The 21,448-nt window shown below is 42.8% G+C and overlaps 1 protein-coding gene and 1 non-coding gene across 2 annotated transcripts in view; both read right to left on the bottom strand.

Moving 5' to 3' along the window:
- Slc9a9 (solute carrier family 9 member A9) overlaps window positions 1-21,448 on the bottom strand; it is a 547,508-nt gene that overhangs the window by 85,354 nt on the left and 440,706 nt on the right. Inside the window, exon 14 of the mRNA XM_047564064.1 lies at window positions 13,812-13,891. Coding sequence (XP_047420020.1) covers window positions 13,812-13,891 — 80 coding nt within the window. The remainder of the gene's footprint in view (window positions 1-13,811; window positions 13,892-21,448) is intronic.
- Trnai-uau (transfer RNA isoleucine (anticodon UAU)) lies at window positions 5,366-5,451 on the bottom strand. Its single transcript has one exon. It is a non-coding gene; the product is annotated as a tRNA-Ile (tRNA).

Below are 21,448 nucleotides of genomic sequence, written 5' to 3'. Positions count from 1 at the left end.
TCCCTGGAACCTGATTTCCACAGCTGAGGCCGGGGGTGAGGCCAGACAAGGAGTCAGACCTCCAAACCCAACACTGGGCCCACAGCTCAGTCAGTCACTTTTCTTTCTCCATCCAGCCTGTCTCTGGCTCACTCCAATTTCTACTTTTCAAATTCCATCTTTTTCTCAAAGTCTGGCTGAAATCCACCAATCCTTCACTTTCCCAAAACAAACCTAGGAGAATTGCAAGCTCTCTCTTCTCTGAGCTCTTTACAGCTCCTTGTTCAACTTGATGGGCACTTAAAGCAATTAGGGGAACAGGCCTGAGTGTTTGTGCACAACGAGCTGATGCCAGCACAGACCAAGGTCTTAAAACCTTTTTGATCATGACCCTATTAAGAAATGTATTTGAAGTCACTACGGAGTGGACACAGGTACACACACGCACACCCCTTGAAATGAGTGTCACAAAACAACATTTACTTTTAATTCTGCCGTGCACTTTCATTTATTAAAATCGTTCTAGTTAGGAACCCACTGAACTGATCCTGAGAAATGCTAATGAGTCCTGAACAGCACTTTGGAAAACCTGATTCCAATCTGATCCGTCTCTTCTAAATGGCCTGACAACATTTTCAAAGGCTAGCAAAAGACTGGGCTAGCTAGCAAGAGAGGCGCATTCACCAGGGATTTAATCTGTAGTTCCTAACAGGAACACAAACACTTCTTAGGAGGCTGAGCCAGGAAGGAAGGGCCCCTGCTGGAGAGCACCAGCTCCTACTTGCAGGAAGGTCAAGGGCAGGAATTCGCCGTGTGAGCTCATTCATGGGGAGGGGAGTGTCCATTCCATAGCAGGACATCTACAACAGGGAGATTTTTAGGACCCACAGACCTGGGGGGTGGGATGATTTCTCAATAAGTCACATCTATAGATTGAGAAGACACTTATGTGCTCATCACAACCTTGAGTATAGCCGGAAATCAGCTAGAATTTAAAAATAATAAAAATGTAATAAAATTCTTTGTTTATATCTGCATAGTGAGTCTGAGGGCCTTCAGGCCTATAAACCTGTCACTGGATTTAGTATCATTTCAACTTTATGCAGCACTTGATGTTTGAAAAGTGCTTGTACAATTACCAATTACCATAATGTTCATCTTCTGAACATTTTGGTTCAGAGAAGGCCTGAGGACTTCAGACTAAACACAAAATGAAAAAAACTTGAAAAACATTGGCCGAGCTAGTTCAAGACCAGCCTTCTGAGCACGTACTGCTGGAGCTACTTGAGATGTGGGGTACCTGCTGCCGATGCTCCCGGGAGCCCAGAACCTGCAGTGTGTGCAGCCAGCCTCGGTCACCCACCTCTTGTGGATGATGCTGGCATGCTGCCCTTGCGGGTGCTCAGCAAGGCTCTTGGTCTGCATGAAGCAGGGGAAAGGCAGGCCAAGGTCTGGGCACCCGTAACCCAAGCGGTCAAGGTCATGGTGAGGAGTGAGGGAGGAGGGGTTTGCAGGCCCTGGGGAAAAAGTAGCCAGCAAAGGGACAAAGCTGCTACTGTCTTTCCCGTTCTCCCTACAGCGCACGCAGTAGAGGGTTAGGAATAGTTTGCTTGGCATCCTGTCTGAGCTAGACATCAGTTCTGACCATGTTTACCAGCAACAGGTCAGTGGAACCCAATACACGGGTGGATTTCAAGGAATTCCAAGGAAATGGCTTCAAGGGATGTCAAAGGCAACGGTTTCAGGATGTGTCTGTTTCCGCTGGGAAGAGGTCAGCTCTCCTGTGTTTCTTCCCCTGCATTTAAAAGCCCACAGCGCCAGCTCCTCTTGGCAGGAGGCTGCCTCTTGAGGGCTGGGAGGGTCTAGTTTACCAGTCTAAAAACAAAACGCAGCCTTTTCTTTGAAAGCGAATTTTAATTTGAACATTTTCTGTTTGATTAGTTAAAATTTCTGTCAGAAACGCTCCAGTTTCTGACCGTGGGTAGCTAAGAAGATAAACTGAGAGATGGACGGACCGGGCTGTTGAGCTGGGAAACGTTCTGGTAGGGCCCGACCTTAACCATTGTACCACCTGATCATTTTCATTAGCGGAAATTTAAGACCCAACCTATGAAGGAAGTGATGATACTTTCACACTTTAACACATTGATATTTTGGGACACATGTTGGATGTTCCAGAATGTCCTTCGAGGTAGAACGAGAACATTCCTGTCCTCATTTTTATCCACATACAAAACTGGTAGGTGTTTTCAGGAGCAACTGTCCTGGATCCTTTTCAGTTCACCGTTCTCTCTGTCACAGTGCTGTCTGCCCACTCGCCGGTCCTCTTCATTATAACGAACCCCACTGTGTGACGCTGTGCTTACAGCCCTGTACTGGCCTCCTGCTGTCAAGAACAGAATCCTTCCTCTTGACCTTGACAGGTGGGACCATGACAGTTGTGACAATCTGCTCATACGAAAACTCTCCGATTTTACTTTCTACCAGTCGCACTGAATCTCTTGTCGTTTTCCAAATGTCCCACCTCCTGCTTGTGCTTAAAAGTCCCTCGCACCCTCAGCCAGGCCCTCAGAGAGCCTGACTCTGTCACTCAGTTCCAGATTCTGTGTGGTCTCCTGGATCCTCCAGAGCTGCTTTGCTGTCTGTACCCTTCTCTGGCTTCCATAACTCTCGCTGTGGTCTGAAAGTCTGTGGCCCCAAATCCACATGTTCAAACCTGACCTCCAAGGTGACAGCGCTAAGCAGGGACTCGGGAGGTGATGACGTTTGGAGGACATGGGCCTCATGTATGGGACTAGTGCCCTCATAAAAGGTGCTGGAGGGAACTGGTTTGCTCCTTCTGCCACAGGAGGGTTCAGCAAGAAGGTGCTTCCATGAAGCTGAAGCTGCGGCGTCAAGGTCGTACCAGAGACCCAACTTCTTGGTGCCCTGAGCTTGGCTTCCCAGCCTTCAGAACTGTGTAAAATAAATTTCTGCTGTTTACAAGACGCCAGTCTGAAGTATTCTGTGGCACCAGCATGAACCGGCTGACAGTTCTCTTTGCTTATAACTGTTCTGAAGTCCTCAGTGTGTTGGTGGCTGGTGTCTCTATCTCACCAAGATGCTGGCATCTTGGGGGCAAAGGACATTTCTTATTTACCTGCATGGCTTCAGAAGAAGACAGAAGATGTATAATATAATTTTTTCTAGGGAAAAAGTATTACAACCAAATTCATTTAAAACAGCAGAATAAAATGTAAACAATTTTTTTTAATCGAGGAAGAAAGATTAAAAACTAAACCCAATTTTGGAAGTATGTTGTATGTAGTGCCTGGTAAGTGACTGTCACAGGGATGAATCAGATTTGTGACAGAAAGGAAACTTTAAGGGACACTTGAGCCTGTGACACACCATTCTATCTTTAGCCCTCTGACCACCAAACAAAAATATGAAATTAATACCAACAGGAGAGCATTCTGAATACGTCAGGCGTTGGGAATAAGAGCTTCCTGCTTTGTTTCAAGGGTTTATCTGCTGTCCCTGGAGATCTCCTCTCTTCTCTTTCTTGCAATTCTGTTCCTTTCAGGCAGATTTATTCAGGCGCTCTGTCATCCATTCAAGTCACACTTATCACGAGAACTTCCCCCATGTTCTTCCCTCTGCTCAGAATGCTCTTCCTCCCTTCTCATTATTGAATTTCATGTTAGGACATCCCAATCCCCCCACAGACCCTTTCCCACATGACTACAAGGAGAGCATTTCTCTCCCCAGCCAGCTCTTCCTCCATGAACTGTCATGGCGTCCACCTCTTGGCCCGCTCTTGTTTATGAGGGGGTTTGACACACATTGAGAATATATTGTCACCATCTTCCCCGTGAAGTAAACCTTAATTAAGGCAGGGCCATGCCTGCCCAACGAACTTTGAGTGTTGTCAACCACCACTCCATACGCAGACAAGCGCTGAGGAGCTGCAATCCCCAGAAAGACCCAGGATCCTGACTCCCTGACAGGTGATAATACGGCAGGCCGCAGCCATGGTCCACGTTGATAATGTGTTCCTGGTAGCTCATGAATTTGTTGGCAGCCTGAAAATACCTTGGCTGCTACAGTTGGAAAGTGGCTATGTAACAATTAAAGAAAATTTAAGCTAAACACTCTCTTTTCCCACATGGAAGAAATATTAAAAATAATTCAATACGAGCACCATTGAGGTCATACATAGGTTTTTGTAAGTCTTGACATTTTTTTCCTCCTCATTTTTTTTTCCTAATAAAATGATTCATTACTGACCTAGAAATCTCCAATGTAACATCACATCGTTAATGACAAAACACCATAGCTTCACCTGGAAGGTACAATTGAAAGATTTCCTTTATCACAAGAAGGCAGAAGAGGAATAATTATCATCAAAGGCTTGTGTTGCTTCCATTGTGGAACAGAAAAATTGCCGCTCTTCTCTATCAAGCCCAAATTGCTATCTTTGGTGTAATTTCCAGAAAAATAACTATGGGATGATGGACTCTAACTTAGAAAAATCATAAACGAAACAACTGTATGTGCAGGACCGAGGACACAAAAGTCCAGCTTGACTTAACTACAGCCATTTGCTGAAGATCAAATAAGAATTGTGTCTGACTCAGAGCCAGCATAGGGCCTTTTATTGATGGACACCGAAGACGTTCTAATGGTGTTAAAATCCAGCTATTGCAACTAAAAATTACTACCAGGATGTATGATAATGGAAAGCTGGATCACTCACAGGTAATAAAAAGCAATGAATATTAAATGATTACATGGTGCCTCTCTTTAGGAGATGTGGCAATCAATAGGTCATAATGATAACATGACTTAACATTTATTGAGCACTGTTCTGAATGCTTTGTGTAGATTCATTCAATCTTCAAAACAGTCCTCTGAGGTAGGGACTTCTATTGTCCCCATTTTTCAGATGGAAGACTGAGGAACAGAGACTTTCAATAATTTTCTTAATATTACACAGCCAGCACTGGATAAGTCACAAAAACCAATCAGTAACTCCTGACCACTCAGCCATACTCTCCCTCATTTGATAAAAACCAACAGTGGAATGTCTCAGCTAGTCCATAGCTGTGTTCCTAAAAGACATCTGTCAGTCAGAAATTCAAAAACAGAACCATAGTGAGAGCCAAGCTCTGTGAGAATTTGCCCATGACCCGTCGCTGGTGTCTGGATAGTGACTAGCACATGGGAGATTTCAAAAAGCACCTGGCCCATCAATACTTGCATCACCAAATAAGTTAAGAAAGTCTGATACAGTGCTTTACATGGAGAAAATACTCAACAGGGTTTTTGGAATTCGATTTAAAGGAATTTATTCAGTGAATCCATTTGCTACAAGGGGAGGAGCCACCTTCTGATAGTATTTTTTTTGGGGGGGGTGCTGGGGATCGAACCCAGGGCCTCGTGCTTATAAGGCAAGCACTCTACCGACTGAGCTATCTCCTCAACCCCCCACCTTCTGAATTCTAGAATTTTCATTTTGTTTACTTGAAGATGAAATGAGAGCACATTCTCATTTAATCAGAGTATCATTAAAATTTTTACAGGGAGAGAGCAAAATAATGCAGGAATGCTAAAGCTCATGCAGGATCCTAGAATCACTGCAGAAAACTTGGCTTCCTGGGACCCACGACTTTTTCTAAGCACAGTGGGGGCTCCACCTTCCTAGGCAGCAAGTCTGTGCTGTCACACTGTGTTCCCTCTCAGGTCTCCAGGAGAGTTTTATTCCAACTGTCCAGTACTGCAATGTATTTAGGCCACAGGATCTTGAGAAAACTGCACTATTTGAGTGTTTCAAATATTTTGGTTCTAGATGAGTTAGCATGAGTAGGAAGCCATCATAATGAGTAGTCACTTTTTCTGATGGACTCAGCCCAAACAGAGGACAGTATGTGTTATTCCCATCATATGGGAGAAGAAGCTGCGGGAGAGCCAAGTTATGACGTGAACAAAAGACAGTCCATTGTCCCAGGTACTGTTCAAGTTCCTCTCTGTTGCTTCCTACCAAAAGGTCATGAGAACAGGGGTCTGGGGGCTGGTGTTTGCTTTTGGGGAGTTTGAATTCCACTTCACTCTGGTGCTAAGTCAAGAGGTGTCTGCCAGATCTTTCTACCGCAGCACCTGTGAAGACAAGAGTGAGCAAGGCTAGCCTGAGTCCCCGGGGAATTAACCAGGGGCACTGCTGGCCAGGCACGAGACGCAGTGACCACACTGTGGGTGCCATCGGGGGATTTATTTAGAGAGGGCCTTTTGAAAGCTGATTTCTTTTGGTTTGTCTCAAATATATTGAAATTTTGGTGCTCTCTGAAACCACGTGGCAGTTATTTGGGGTTTTGTTTTTCAAGTGAGGGCTGCGGATGATTTTAATTTACTGCTCCCCTCGAGAATCTGCCAGTGCATGTACATGTATGAATATATCGCAATGCATTCCAATTTTGCATATGACCATAATGTACCAATTAAAACATAAACAAGTAGAAGGAAGACCAATAGAGAGGAGGGGAACCTGGGGGAGAGAGGAGGGTAGGGAAGGGATAGTACCAGGGATCGAATGAACAAAACTACTTTATATGCATTTATGAATACGTCAAGACGAACCCCACTGTTATGTCTATCTACAGTGCACTAAAAAAGAATCTGTCCCCCATTTAATTCTGATGATGTCAGCCTCTTCCTTTCCTGTGATTTCAGAGGGCTCTGGGGCCATGACTCCTTTTAGTGAGGCAAAAAGCAAGACTTCACAAGGGTGAGCATGCCTCCTTTGTCTGCTGCTGGGTCTTAGGACCTAGGATATTGCCTGGCACATAGTAGCCACTCATTAAAGTATCCATTGAACAAAGGATTCCTTGTATCCTCGGCTACCTCTCCTGTTGACTAAGGAAAGTAAAACATACCTCGTTCCCAGACTGGTGAAGCTTTTGGTGAACCACCAAAGAAGTTATGGTTTAAAACTGCCAACTGCATGCCAGGCTCATTGGCAGCAATAGTATCACACACACACTGAAGCGACTGGAACTCGGTGGGCCAGACACGGAACCAGGGTGGGAAGCAGGTACTGGGATTCCTCAGCTGGAATTCCTGCTCTTGTGTTGATTATGAATCCATCTTCGGGTTCTTCTCTTCCCTCCTCTGGGCTCAGATGCCTCATTTATAAAACGGGGATCACAGAACTAACATTCCGCGTTCCTCCGAGAGTTCTCTAAGGTAAACTCGAGTCACTCACGAGGCCCTGGTGCTGCCCCAATAAATAATTCATGGCCACTTCACCTCGTCAGAATACGGAAAACTGTAACTCAGGGATCATCATTTAAAATGGAAACTGCTGCTCACAATATGCATACCTACGATTTAACATAAGCGTGACTGTGTGGGATATAATGAATTCTGTCAAGTTTTAGGAGGGGAAGTTTTTTTTTAAAAAAAATTTTGTTTCTTTGGTTAAGACTATAAAATGCCATCACATTTAAATACATTAAATACGTGGTTCCAAGTATTGTTTTGGATGATCCTGAGATTCCTGCTTACTTTTCCAGGAGTGGAGTCCCAACATGCCACCTGTCAGTACAGGACGAGGGTCTGCTACCTGCCACTTTCTTTGACCAAATGTGCAGGAGCCCCGGCACCCACACATCTCACGGCGGGTCTCTCACTTGGTGGAATGCAGACTTCACTGGGCTCCTCATTCCAAACCAGTGATGGGAAGAGGTCTCCATCCAGGCTGCTGAGGGCGTCCACGTGCCAATCACTGTTATCTCTGAGCATTCTTCATGCTTGGGTAATGTGTTGGCAATCGCCTAAGTTCTTATTGCTGGCACAGAGGAAGGGCTAAAAATGATTTTAGGCTGTGCTTTTTATGTTGGAAAATGTCATTTTTATCCTGTGCCATTCACTCATGTAGCACTAGACTATATACACACTTAAGGCCAGAAATGATAAATGACAGAACGGAAAAAGACTCCAGGAGGCAGACCAGACAGAGGGATCACAAGACGCCTGTGGAAAAGGCAGCATGAGATTCCGGTACCTGGTGTAGCACGGTGAACCTAAGCAAAACACTACCTAGTGTCTTAAAACATGAAAACGGAACCATCGCTTTCTATTTCTGAGCTCCTCGTTGTATGAAAGTGTGAAGGGGGATGACAGAGGACTCTAAAATTTTGAGCTTGGTGCTGATAAAATCAACACACGATTGGTAAGGTGAGATATATTCAGAGTCACCCATTCAGAGAAGAGCTTCTCATCCAGAGCCAGGCTTGAACGTACCAGATCAGTTGCACTAATGAAACCTAAGTTACTGGGGCTAATGTCTCAGCCATTTATGTTTTCGTTTAGAGGTCAGATTGCTTTGTGTCTTCTTTCAAAAATTTCATTTATATGAAATCAGTAATGATATTACTTTAATTGGAAACCTAGCCTTGAAATTGTGAACTCCTGGGAGTATTATTAATCAAGCTTACTACTGAATTAAATCTGCAAAATTCTCGTGGATATATTAAGACTATTGATGACAATAAACATTTCCTTCCCCCTCTGATAGGGTGGGGACCTATGGAAGGATGAGTCAACCAAACCAACCGGAGGAAGCAAGTCAGCTGAAGCAACTGGGACCCAAATCTGCTGAGAGGAGCCGTTCCTGTCTAAGGAGTGAGACACGGAGGCTGGGCCCTGGGTGGGTGTGCACTCGGGGTAGCTTGGAAGGAAACTCTCATATTATCTACACCTGGCCTTGCTCTGCCTTCAGCTCACTTAGTAACCTTTGGATAATTAATTGGCATTTCTGCTCCATCAATATCTGAAATGAAGGGGACCTGGCTAGAAAATATTGGTCATTTGCTTGCTTGCCTGATCGATTCTTCATTCATTAACAGATATTTATTGAGTATTCACTCCCTGCCAGGTACCCTGAAGATAAAAACAGACCCAAATCTCTGTCCGCAGAAAGCTGATATCCTAGATGCTTAGAGAAGACTTTTGAAACTAAGTCCATTCTGTGTCAGGTGGTGGTAAGTGGAAAAAAATATTAAGCAGGGAGTTCTCTTGGTGGGACTGCTGATTTAAATATGGTACCAGGAGAGTCTTAGGGACAAACTGAAGGAAAGAGGGGAAGGAAGACAGTTGACTATCTGAAGAGAGTCAGTGCCAAGACCTGGAAGCAGGCCTGAGGAGCAAGGTCTGAGGAAAGCAGGTGGCTGGAGCAGAGAGAGCCAGCAGCAAGAGCAGGAGAGGGGGGACCCGAGGGGCCAGTTGTAACTTGAGCCTTTTCGTTGCTGGGAAAGGGTATTTCTCCTTGGTGGATATGATGAGCTTGGTTTTTGATTTATACCTTGCCTCCTTTGAGCTTGGCTAGCATGAGTTCATCTCTTAGGAAACTGAACCATACTTGGATTTTTTTTCTCATAAATTTCTGCCCCTGAGAAGCTGAGGACTTGGGGACTCCTTCATGGCGGTGCCTGCTGGGTGGCCCCTAACCTTGTTTTAACCCGCTACATCGTCAACAGATGTTTGAGACGTGAGCTCTGCACTACATCATGTAAGAAACCATAATTACTCCTGGCGACTTTACAAACGAATTGAGATATGAGGTTTTTCAGGTAAAGCAGACGATATCACGGACAGAGTTGTGGACGATGAAGTTCCTTTTAGTATACTTGGGGACTTTGGAGTGGCACAGATCTGGGTTTGCACCAGGGAGATGAATCTCACTGTGGAAAGTTCAGAAAGTTCATTATCTGGGAGTTTAGCTCCTCCGCCACAATAGGACGGCTGAAGAACTCAATAAAGCAGAAGGCATGGTTATAGAGACGACACAAACCCGTGTGCCCTATGACAGAGCGGTGGCGCTCTGTGACATATTTTCCTTCCTGTCCCTACCTCTCGATTCCTTCTTTGCACTGCGTGATTCAGAACTGCTGCCCACATTGAATCATTAGGAGATCTTAATTAATCATCCATTTTGGCACCCTGGGTTTCCAACGATGCTCTTAAACAAGGGGCCAGGTTTGCACGGAAGCCAATCTAGCTAATCAGTGGGCCATTTGTGCGGCCTTAGACGCTCTGGACGCTCCCGCCTCCTGCCTAGCTGGGAGGTGAAATCAAACTCCAACCACAAAGCACTCAGCCTGGTACTTGACCATTGCTCATTCTTGGTGAATATTAATTTTTATGATTTTTTTCCTTGTAGTTTTTGGAAAAATTTTATGTTAATGTGCAAATTACTCATGCTATAAAAAAGTAAGGGAACATCTGAGTGAGCCGGAGTGGCCTGTTTTATTGATAACAACGGTATAATTGAGAAGGCGTTTTTATCCTTGGGTCTGAATATTGGGCCCTTACTGAATGGGCACTGGGTGCTGTGAGGACTAGTTTTGTGTGTCAACTCGATTAGAGTTCTTGGTTACTCAATTCAAACTTAATTTATCTGTGCTTTGGAAGACATTTGGGGAGGTGCTAAACGTTTACTATCACTTGGTTTTAAGTAAAGGAGATTGTCCTCGACAACGTGCATGGGCTTCCCCGAGGAAGGAGGACTTCCTCCTCAAGACCACAGTGTCAGCTCCGGCCTGAGTTTCTGGACCAGAGCCTGGCCTTCAACCTGTGCACCTGCCAGCGGCCACAACTGTATCAGCCAATTCCTCGAAATGAATCTATCTATATATATATGCATATGTAAATTGCTTTTACTGTTCCGTTTCCCTGGAGAACCCTGGCTGGTACAGATGTGTTTGAAGCCTTATTTATTTATTCTTTTTTCTTTTGTCAATAATTCTTTGTGGTGCTTCATTTGTATGAAATGATTTACTAAAATGAAGCCTGAGTAGGTTTAAATTGTGTAGTCTGTTGCTTTCAGTTTCATGAGAACTTCTTTTTGGTCCAGGTTGGGCAACCTGACCACAGGGAGGAGGATCACCCCTATACTGAGGATAGTTGGCATATTCTAGTCTGAGGTTCATGGGGCACATCACTTGGGTACTAGGTGGACCATAGAGTGGACATAAATGCCAAGTAGATAGTTTGTCTCTAAAAATACACATATCAAGGAAAACATTCGACCTTTGGATTTTTGGGATTGGCTTATTTCACTTAGCATGATATTCTCCAATTCCATCCATTTATTTGCAAATGCCATAATATTATTCTTCTTTATGGTTGAATAATATTCCATTATGTATATATATACCACAGTTCCTTTATCCATTCATCTGTTGAAGGGCATCTAGGCTGGTTCCACAATCTAGCTATTGTGAACTGAGCTGCTATAAATATTGATGTGGCTGTGTTACTGTAATATGCTGATTTTAAGTCCTTTGGGTATAAACCGAGGAGTGGGATAACTGGGTCAAAAGGTGGGTCCATTCCAAGTTTTCTGAGGATTCTCCACACTGCTTTCCAGAGTGGCTGCACCAATTTGCAACTCCACCAGCAATGTAAAATTGTGCTTTTTTCCCCCACATCCTTGCCAACATCTATTATTGTTTGTGTTCTTGATAATAGTCATTCTAATTGAAATAAGTCAATCCCAAAAAACCCAAGGCCGAATGTTTTCCCTGATAAGTGGAGAATGATATGTAATGGGCGTGGCAGGTTGGGGAGTGAGAGAAGAAGGGAGGAACTTTGAATTGTGTAAAGGAAATGAGGGGGGGTATGAAAGATGGTGGAATGAGACAGACATCATTGCCCTATGTACGTGTGTGATTGCACGAATGGTGTGAGTCTACATCATGCACAACCACGGAGACTGAATGATCTACCCCGTTTGTGTAAGGTGAATCAAGGTACGGTCTGTAAAAAATCTAAAAATAAATAAACGATTTAAAAAATACACATGTCAAGAGATGGTGGAGTTGAGACTGGTTGGTTTGCTACTCTGGATGGATACACCCAGAGGATAAGTTGGACACAAAATCTCTGCCAAGTGAAAATATATTTGTGTTGCGACGGCAGCACTTCAATTTCTAGAATGACGCACAGGGAGACAAATTGCCACACGAAGAGACATTACAGAGAGTATAAATCTGCTTTCATTTTTGCTCGTCTGTCCATAATTGTATGGAAATAAACCCCCGTTGAAAAGTGAGACTAAAAACTATGACATCATCTAAATTTAGTGTCACCGCTCTGTGCTAAAGATTTGGGTGGGTTCCAACTTGCATTTTCTGGTCTCCAAGTTAATTTTTCTGCTTTATTCCTTTTCTTCATTCTAAAGCTTTCCTTGCAGCATTTTCAGAGTTTGGGGGGAAAAAAAAATCCTTTTATCACATTTTCAATGCACCATTTTCTTATTATATATCTCATCATGTGTACTCTTCAGTCAAAGAATATAATAACAACTTCCTACGAATTTGGCTATCAGATACTGACAAGCAATGACAGGGGCAAATCCCGCTTCTAGAAAAGAAATCAACCAACACCATAAGCCAGCAACAGCCCGCCAAGAGCTAGCTTCCATTGGAGAGAGCGGGAGCTTCAGGTAGCTAATGAGACAGAGCTTGGCAGAGCTCGCACTGTTTCCCAGGTGGTGGCAGCTCAGCCTGCCTGCCCGCTAAGGCTCCTGACTGAGCCAGCTGAGAAACCTGCCCCACAGCAGAGCGATGGCAAAACCCAACTACAGCCTCCCAAGCCCTCTCCCTCCACCTCACCAATTTCTAATTCCTGGAACTGTCTCTTCTGGCAGAATTACTTTCTGATTCTCACATTGGTTTATTTTTGCTTATCCCTGTCAACTTCCATTGGCTTCTCTTCCTTTCTGTCTTAATTTTATTTTATTTTTTTCTGTTGTCCTCAGTCATTCCTCTCACTTGCTTTTCTTTCAAATGCGAATTTCCTGTATTTTTTTTTTTTTTTTTGCCTTTTCTCTCCCCTTTCCATTTTAACCTCTTGTTCTTCACCAGTTCTTTGTATTTCTTTTCCCTGTTCTTAATTCTTCCTCTCCCACTGATTCCGTTGTGGCTTTAATCATTGCTTAGGGGCTTAAAGTCACCCAGCAACTGACATTTTCTCACTGAAAGGAGAGGGATTTGTGACCTTGGAAAACTAGCTACAAAGACCCAACACATTCAATTCACGGTGTAATTCCTTCCTTTCTTCCGTATGCTTTTGCCTGGGATTAGAGATGGATGGCTTATTGCAACTCACAATGGCGAAGCAGTTCAGGCCTGACTTCTCAGCCCTTGGAATCACATGACAAGGTGTATCTGAGCTCCTATGTTTATAATGATTGCAGAATTTTAAAATTGCCCTTTACCAGAGAAAGCCCGCTCAAGTGTGCAGGGGGGTAAAAATGCTATTTTACACTATGATGAGCCAACTCTGTCTCCCTGGCCCATTCACCTTCACCCCACTCTTGCTCCTGTCCCTTCCTGTTTTACAGCATGAAACAGAAGTCCGTAAGTGGGCTTCTGGAGAGGGTGCAGCTCGCCTGGGCCACAGGCTGCTGAGACTGTTCCTACAACGCCATCAATCAAGAAGGTCCCCTTGGGCGCCTCGATCAGAAGTAAGATCTTTACAAAGAACCGTAAAATAGATTCTTCAGGACCACACGCGGTTATCATCTAACATTAGAAAATATTCAATTGCCCCAAGAACATCCAATACATTTGACCCAGAGATGTCACGTGAGCTCCTTGTAACCCTGTGAACTGTACTTTAAATATGAACTGTACTTTTAAGCGATCATTCCTTTTTATCAGTTGGGCTGTGGATTCGCTTTACCTTTCGCTGTTTCTGGAGGAGCAGGAGCGCCTACCCGGGTGACAAGCACTCAGAGTCATTCCCTGCCAGGCAGCAGGATCTGTGAGGTCCTCACTACCAAAGGATACTTGTGGTCGAAGCCGTACCACATCCTGAAGAGGCGCGCGCTCTCCGTCTTAGTCACGTTTTTATCCAAGTTATTTGCTTCCTGGAGAGAGAGAGAGAAACCATAGAAAAAGGTATTGAATAATCAAACACATTTTAATATAAAACTACATGTCCAACTAAATTAAATTTAACCCCATTTAATAAAAAAACCCTTTGTAAGTATAAGCATTTTTATCTAATTGGCGGAGCAGCTGCCAAGCAAATTAGCTCATAGATCTTGCGGTGTGGATGAGACTTCTGGGATAATTCAACATTTACTTCTCTTAATAATCCTAATTTTATTAAAGAGCTAAGAAATGCCACTTTTCTGACTTCAATAGAAATGACATTTCTGTCAGATGGCTGTTATGGGAATTCTGCTGTTTACTTCCATCAAATTTGGAACGGGTGGCATTTATTTATGGATTACCGAAAGGTCAAGGCTAAAGAAATGATAACAGTCTAATAATTGTTCCACAAGTTTCCACTCATTTTCTTTTTGACAGTTGGTGACCAAGGGATGTGGTTGATTTTTGATATCTTGTTGCTTAGATGAGGAAGGGTTTTCAAAGAGAGGGTCCTGAGGGGAGGCCTGTAAGGACTGAGCGGGTTTGTCTCTCCTCCCTTCCACAGGGTTGTGAGGAAAGGGAAATTAATGACAGAAGAGAAAGAGAAAATATTTGATGGTGTTTGTGTCAGCGTAGAAGATGAACATGTGAGAAAATGGAAAGAAGGTGAAAAAAATTTTGCAAACTTTAGAAAGAGGATAAAAAAAATTGCAGTGTGGGAAGGATGTTCGGTAGCATGTTAAGAAGAGGGACTTCCAACAGATTCCAATTATCATGATCTCCCCTGTTAAAAGTGTTCAGATCTTAATGTGGACTTTTGCTTTTCTGGGCCCAGAGTTTCTATCCCCAAATCAAACCACGAGTTAGCCCTGTAACAGGGCCACCATTTCTCTGAGGACTCGGTGTGTGGAAGATGAGGGGAGCCCATTGGCTGCACCAAAGGCAGCCCTTTGAGAAGCCAGGCTGATTTGCTTCCATTTTATTTTACTTATTTTTTGCTTCATCCCAGCCAGTTCCCATATCAGTTGATGATAAATAGCTGAACACAAAGGGCTGTCTTCTGTCCTCTGAAACATGTGTACCCACAGATGCTGTGGTCCAGCTCTCACAAATGAAATGGGAATACGAGAAAGTAAAAATGGGGTCTATTTTTAGCTGGCTATTTATCCTTTGTCTAAGATAGATGCAGCCGAGACTTGCAGAGAAATTAAAATTCCAACTTTTCGTTGCCCTTCTCCTTGGTGAAGACCTCTGGTTCTTCAAATTTTGTTCAGTTTCCCAAATGGTGTTCCCTGGTTTGCCACTCTTCACATGAAGTGGACGGAAATTCTGGGCCAATCACTCAGGGGAGGATGGACTGGCCAGTGTTAAATAGCTTTTTTAGATTCAGAGCTTCTCAGAGTCTTCAATTTTTAAATGAGCATCATAAGTTTTCAAGGGGGAAGTTTTTCTCAAACTTATTTGGTTATGAAACCCATTCCACGTTTCCAGTCCCCACTGTGGGGCAACAATTATTATTATTTTTATTTCGTGAATATCAGTATTCCAAAGATCTTTGTTTCCTGACAGAGCTGAAATGCCATGCCTTTCTATCTAGAGTTAGATATATTCATATTTCCACTGAGAAAGGAAACTAGCAGTTCTGAATCCCTTTCCCTCCTTCCCTGCACCTATCTCTGATTATTTCTTTCCCACCAAAGATGTCAAATTTGCAAAATGACTGCTGCACATAGCTTTTCTTCGTCCTCTGGCAACATCTGTAACTGATTTCTGGGCCACCATCCACCAGCTGTATGTTGAATTTCAGTAGAACAAAACCGCTCACAGTGAACCCAACGGGGTAGAGAAAGCTCTGGGCAGCAGTAACTCTGTGTAACCCCCACACACTTTTCTTTTGTGTAAGACTAGTAAGGACTTACAGAGTGTTGTTTATCAACAGGCAAGGGTAATTTTTGACAGCTGATAATGTCTACTGATGATAAGATTCAAGATTTGAATAAAACTGATCAAAAGGAGGGCTGGCCATTTTCCTTTTTGTTGTATTTTTAAGTAAGGGTGGAGCTGAAGGAGCGAGCTCTCCTGGCAGTTGGGAACCCCACAGTCTAGCACCCGCCTGCAGCTGCTCAGGCGAGAGACGTGGACAATCATGCAGCCTCCAGCTCCTGAGTGCTCGCGATGCTAGGCAGCAGGCTAGCCACATTATCCAGCCACTAATTTTTTCATTTCACTACTTTTCAGTTCTCACCACAAATCTTCAAGGTGGTGTGTGCGTTCTAACAACTTGCACAAGAGGACCTGGAGAGCTGGAGAAGGGACGTAAGTCAAAATCATCAGGCTAGAAAGCAACAGAGCCGGAATTCCAGTCTAGAACTGTTGGATTCCAAAGATAGAGAGTCTTTTCTGCAGCAACGCAGGCCTTAAATGTTAGAAAGCACAGGAATTTTTAATAAGCTGACTAAACTCACTGGGCTGCAGCTTCCTCTCTGTAAAATGAATTGAGGAAATTGGGCTGGTTGGTCTCTAAGTCCTAAAATCATATAGAAAATACTATTATATATATTAATAGAACATATATATTAAAATTATATATAACATATATAATACACATTATATATAAAATACTATATATGTACAATATATAAAATATTATGTATATTTTTTTCAGGTACTGGGGATTGAACCCAGGGATCCTCTACCACTGAACCACATTCCCAGCCCCTTTTGCTTTTTACATTTTGAGGCAGGGTCTTGCTAAGTTGCCCAGGCTGGCCTAGATTTGCAATCCTCCTGCCTTGGTCCCCTGAGTCTCTGGGATTACTGGTGAGGTCACTATGCTCTACAAGTTAACACTTCTCAAATCCTTACCACAGGTATGCTAACTCTCTAGAATCTCACAACAATTTGGTAAAGGATGTCCTGTTATTATTCCTGTTTTACAGATGGCCAAACCAAGGCACCTGGGGAGCGCAAAGGCTTCCAAGCTCCCCTGTCGTGCCCCACAGCAGCCAAGGTTTCTCCCCTCTAAGCGGAGCTCCTGGGTGTGAGTGGGGTTCGAAGGGGCACAAAACTATAAGTACACAGGAAGATGAGGTCGGGATACTGCTGTGCTCGTGGGGACTGAGATGGAGCAGCGACATACCCTCCACTCTTTACTTGGGTGACTGGAGAGGTTATTCGTTTCATTGCTTTGTAAAAAAAGAAACTGGGTTCAAATTAGAAGAAAAAAATTTGAGAAAGACATTTTCTCAGGCAAGGGAAATTCCGCTGATGACCCAGCGTTGACTTTCCTGCTGATCCTAGTTGAAATTTTCAGGGTGTATCTTAAATATCTTTTGGCCCAGTTCTGGATCCATTCATTTATTTCTCTGAAGTTATTGATGACTTAATAACTCAGTTATGAAGGGCCATCAATAAATGAGTAGAAATAAATGAGTTAGTCTGGTGTGTACCCAGCTTGTGCGCTGGGGGTTGAAGATAAATGTGCCAGCGGAAGGCCAGGCTTTGCCACCACCCCGAGCAAGGAAGTTATCTGATGAGGCAGCACACAGAGCAGGTCCCTGGGAGGGTCCAGATGGGCAGAGGACAGCAGGTGGCTTCAGTATATCTGGATTATTCTGAAGTAGAGATCAGCTCACACCTCAAGGACAATGGATGTGAGCAGTGACCAGAAGACTCTGGAACTTAGTGGTGTTTTCCTTCATCACGTTTTTCTTCTCTTTGAGGTTCCTTTCGTCCAGAGGGGAAGTGGTGTGCATGTTGGGACAAGCATAGGATCTGGAAACTTTCTCCACTTAGTAATAATAGTACACTGACCAACTCTGGACCCTGTTTTGTAGCTGTAAATGGAAACTGGAAGATTCAAGTGTGTTGAATCTCAACTTTGATTTGCCTTGATACTTCGAAGAAGCAGAATGTTTGATATATGTGGGATTTCTGGCTCCTTGATTAGCCTCTATTTCTGGGAACATTTAAAAATGACTGGGCCATTGGATATCTTTCTTTGTTTCCCTTAAATAAGAGATTGGACCAGAGATTGGGAAATGACTGGACACAGTAAAAAAGGGGTGGTTTTCTTTTTTAATGACCCACCTCATGCTTAGCAACCCTCAAAGAAGGAAAAATTATAATGGTACTCTTTATTTTGGACTTATTTGAACCCCTGAGAGTAAACTAAGGGCTCTTTCCAGAAGTTTGTGAAAACCAGACACTGAAACAAGAAGGGATTGTTTGTGGCATTAATTTTAATGAAAAGAGCTAAGCAAATGTAAATACATTCCTCTGTCAGTATTCAAATATGGGGCCTTGGCTGAGCCAGCTGGATGAACTCTGCTCTGAGATAATCACATGGGATTGGCTCTTTACCTCGGGGGATACAATGGATTACACGTGAGAGGCAGGATTTTCCTGTATATTTCTCAAGATTTCATATTCAATATTAATGTCAGTGAAAGTTGAGTGGAATGATAACAAAGGTAAATGACCATTACAACAAAACCACAGAGCTCCTTCGGGATTCACAGCACTGTTCAGGTAGTATGTGTGATGTGGGATTGGAATTTGTTGGACTTTTCGCTTTACCATCTCCTTCCAATATGGATTCTATTTATGTAATAGTTTCAAGTTCATTGCCTTAATTTTCTAATTAGCAATGAGAGAACCAGATTCTGTGCCATTAAAGAGAAAGCTTTCTGGATTCTGAAGAGGAACCGTAGTATAATTGGAGGGCAACATAAGAATTTTTTAAAAATTACATTTTTAAAAAAGGTAAATCATCAATTCTTAGCTCCCACATAGAAAGCATTCTATACAAATATTTTAATCTTTCCCATGCCCAAGATAAATTCATAAATGTTCTCAAGAAGATAGAGTCAGGAAATGCATGTGTAAGAAGGAGAACATAAAGGAGACAACCAGCCAACCATGGGTAAAATGGTTAAGATCACACAGAGACACCACAGATATCTCTAGCTATCCCACAGATAGTCCATGTTACTAGGTGGGTTAAGCTCATGGGTTAGCTCCAAAGAAAGAGTCTTGTCCAGATGATTTGGTCTGTGTAGTAGATCTAAATTAATTCAGAGGAAAATAAATTGGTTCGGGAGAATATACTAGTATGGTGATTTCAAAATATGTATCTACAAATCCTTTGATTCTTCTCTCTTTAAAAGATAGAGGGTAATTTTCCTCTGCATTGAATGTGGGTCGTACTTAATGATGCATTTCTCATGAATAAAATATGGCAGAAGTAACAATATATCATATCCAAGTTTAGTTTATAAAAGCATTGTGACTTTGCTGGTGGGCCTGTAAATTGGTGCAACCATTATGGAAAGCTGTGTGGAGATTTCTCAGAAAACTTGGAATAGAACCACCATTTGACCCAGCTATCCCACTCCTCAGATTATATCTGAAGGACTTAAAATCAGCATACTATAGTGATGCAGCCACGTCAATGTTTATAGCAGGTCAACTCCATAATATCTTAACTATGCCCTTCAATGGATGACTGGATAAAGAAAATGTGGTATATATACATAATGGAATACTACTCAGCCTTAAATAAGAATGAAATTATGGCATTTGCTGGTAAATGGATGGAGCTAGAGACTGTTATGCTAAGTGAAATAAGCCAATCCCAAAAAACCAAAGGTTGAATGTTTTCTCTGATATGCACATGCTAATTCACAATGGGGGCAGGGCTAAGGAAGAATAGAGGTACTTTGCATTAGACAGAGGGGAGTGAAAGGAGGGGAGGGGTTTTGGGTAGGAAGGACAGTACAATGAATCAGACGTTACTACCCTATTTGCATATATGACTACATGACCAGTGTGATTCTACATCATGTACAACCAGAAGAATGAGAAGTTATACTCCATTTATGACATGACAAAAATGCATTCTACTGTCATGTATAACTAATTAGAACAATAAAAAAGAAACACCTTAAAATGAAATGTTCAATGTAATTTCTATTAAATGTATTATATAAAATATAATACATCATATAATTTCCTCATAAGGAAAAAAGACATTGTGACTTCCTCTTTGCTGTTTCTCTTGTACCACTTGCTCTGAGGGAAGTTGGCTGCCATGTTGTGAGGACACTCAAGCAGCTCTGTGGCAACATCCACGCATTACCACTGGGTCTTCCTACAGTCAGCAAGGAACTGAGGCTTCCTGCCAACATGGAAGTGGGTTCTCCAGTACCACTCATTTTCCAAAGGCTATAACTCTAGCTGGCATCTTGACTGCAACCATACAGAAGACCCTGAGTCAGAAACACTCGGTTAAGTCAGTTTCCTGATCCATAAAAACTTTGAGATACAAATGTTCATTGTTTCAAGCCTCTATATAGCAACAGGAAACTCATACAACTACATACTGGGGTCATGAGTTCTAGATAGAGAAGGTAATGGAATAGGAATTGAAGAAAGGTAATAAAATGGTGATAACCTACATTTGCACAACTCTTTTCAGTTTACATAGTATTTTCGCTAAGGAACTTGTTTGTGGGATAGAAGACTTACATTCCTCCTTAAAAGTAGGTAAAGATTAATCCTGGGTCCAAAATTACAGACCAAAGATTGAGGACAAAGATAGAAAATGATGGAGTGTAGACCAGAAGTCCATACCATCTCACTGTAGCTGCTTGGCAGTACTATTACCTAGTGCCTGATTTGCATCATGACTTAATGACTGTGATAGCTCTCACATACACATGCATATACACTCATGGAAAATGCACCTTGAATAAGAATCTCCTGGTGTATGCCACCTCCTAATAACAGCTCCCAGAAACACAATCATCATAGTGAAAATAAAAGTCTCACATTTATACTTATATTCTATATGCTTCAAAGAGCAAACCCAAACAAAACAATGTTTACCCTAAAACCATTTCAAAATCCCTTTCAAAATATACAATGGCTGGCCACCACAGACCAGCTAGCATCTTAAACATGGCAGGATTCAGGTATTAGATAACAGGAAGCAAAGGACTGTGATCCTTGAGGGAAGGGGACAAATGACTGAGCTCTATATTCTCCTTTATTTTCTGCCTAGAGGTTCTTTCCCAATTGATGTGCAAGAAAGTAGAGTCCAAGCAGAGAAGAGCAGCCTCACTGAGCTGAGGATCTAGAGATGGGAGTTTGGATGTTGTCAAAGTGGCTGGAATTTTTAAGGCAGAGGATCAGAAAGGAAGGAACCTAGCAGACAGGGCACCAGACGTCTGTGTAGATGTTTCCCTCAGGTCCTTGGCTGAGGACCAACCTGTGCACAGGGTGAGGTCCACAAAACCTTGTGGAGAGCAGCTGTTGTGAAGTTGAGAAATAAATGGAGAGATTAAGATCACACGGTGCCGGAAAGCACTGGAGGTTAGCCCAGCCAAAATATAAAGTCAGGTATTTAGTTGAGACTTCAGAAGAAATATGTTTTATGAGTAAGGACTATGTTCTAGAATAATGACCGTGCCCTAAAACCAAAGTGAAAATAGTCCAAACAAGTACAAAACCACAACTTAACAAAACGCTAACTGCCTGACTGGATAAAA

This window comes from Sciurus carolinensis, chromosome 9 (genome assembly GCF_902686445.1).
Source record: "Sciurus carolinensis chromosome 9, mSciCar1.2, whole genome shotgun sequence".
NCBI classification, from domain to species: Eukaryota; Metazoa; Chordata; class Mammalia; order Rodentia; family Sciuridae; genus Sciurus; species Sciurus carolinensis.
Note: the sequence above shows the minus strand (reverse complement) of the source record. Positions and strands in the feature narration are given on the sequence as shown.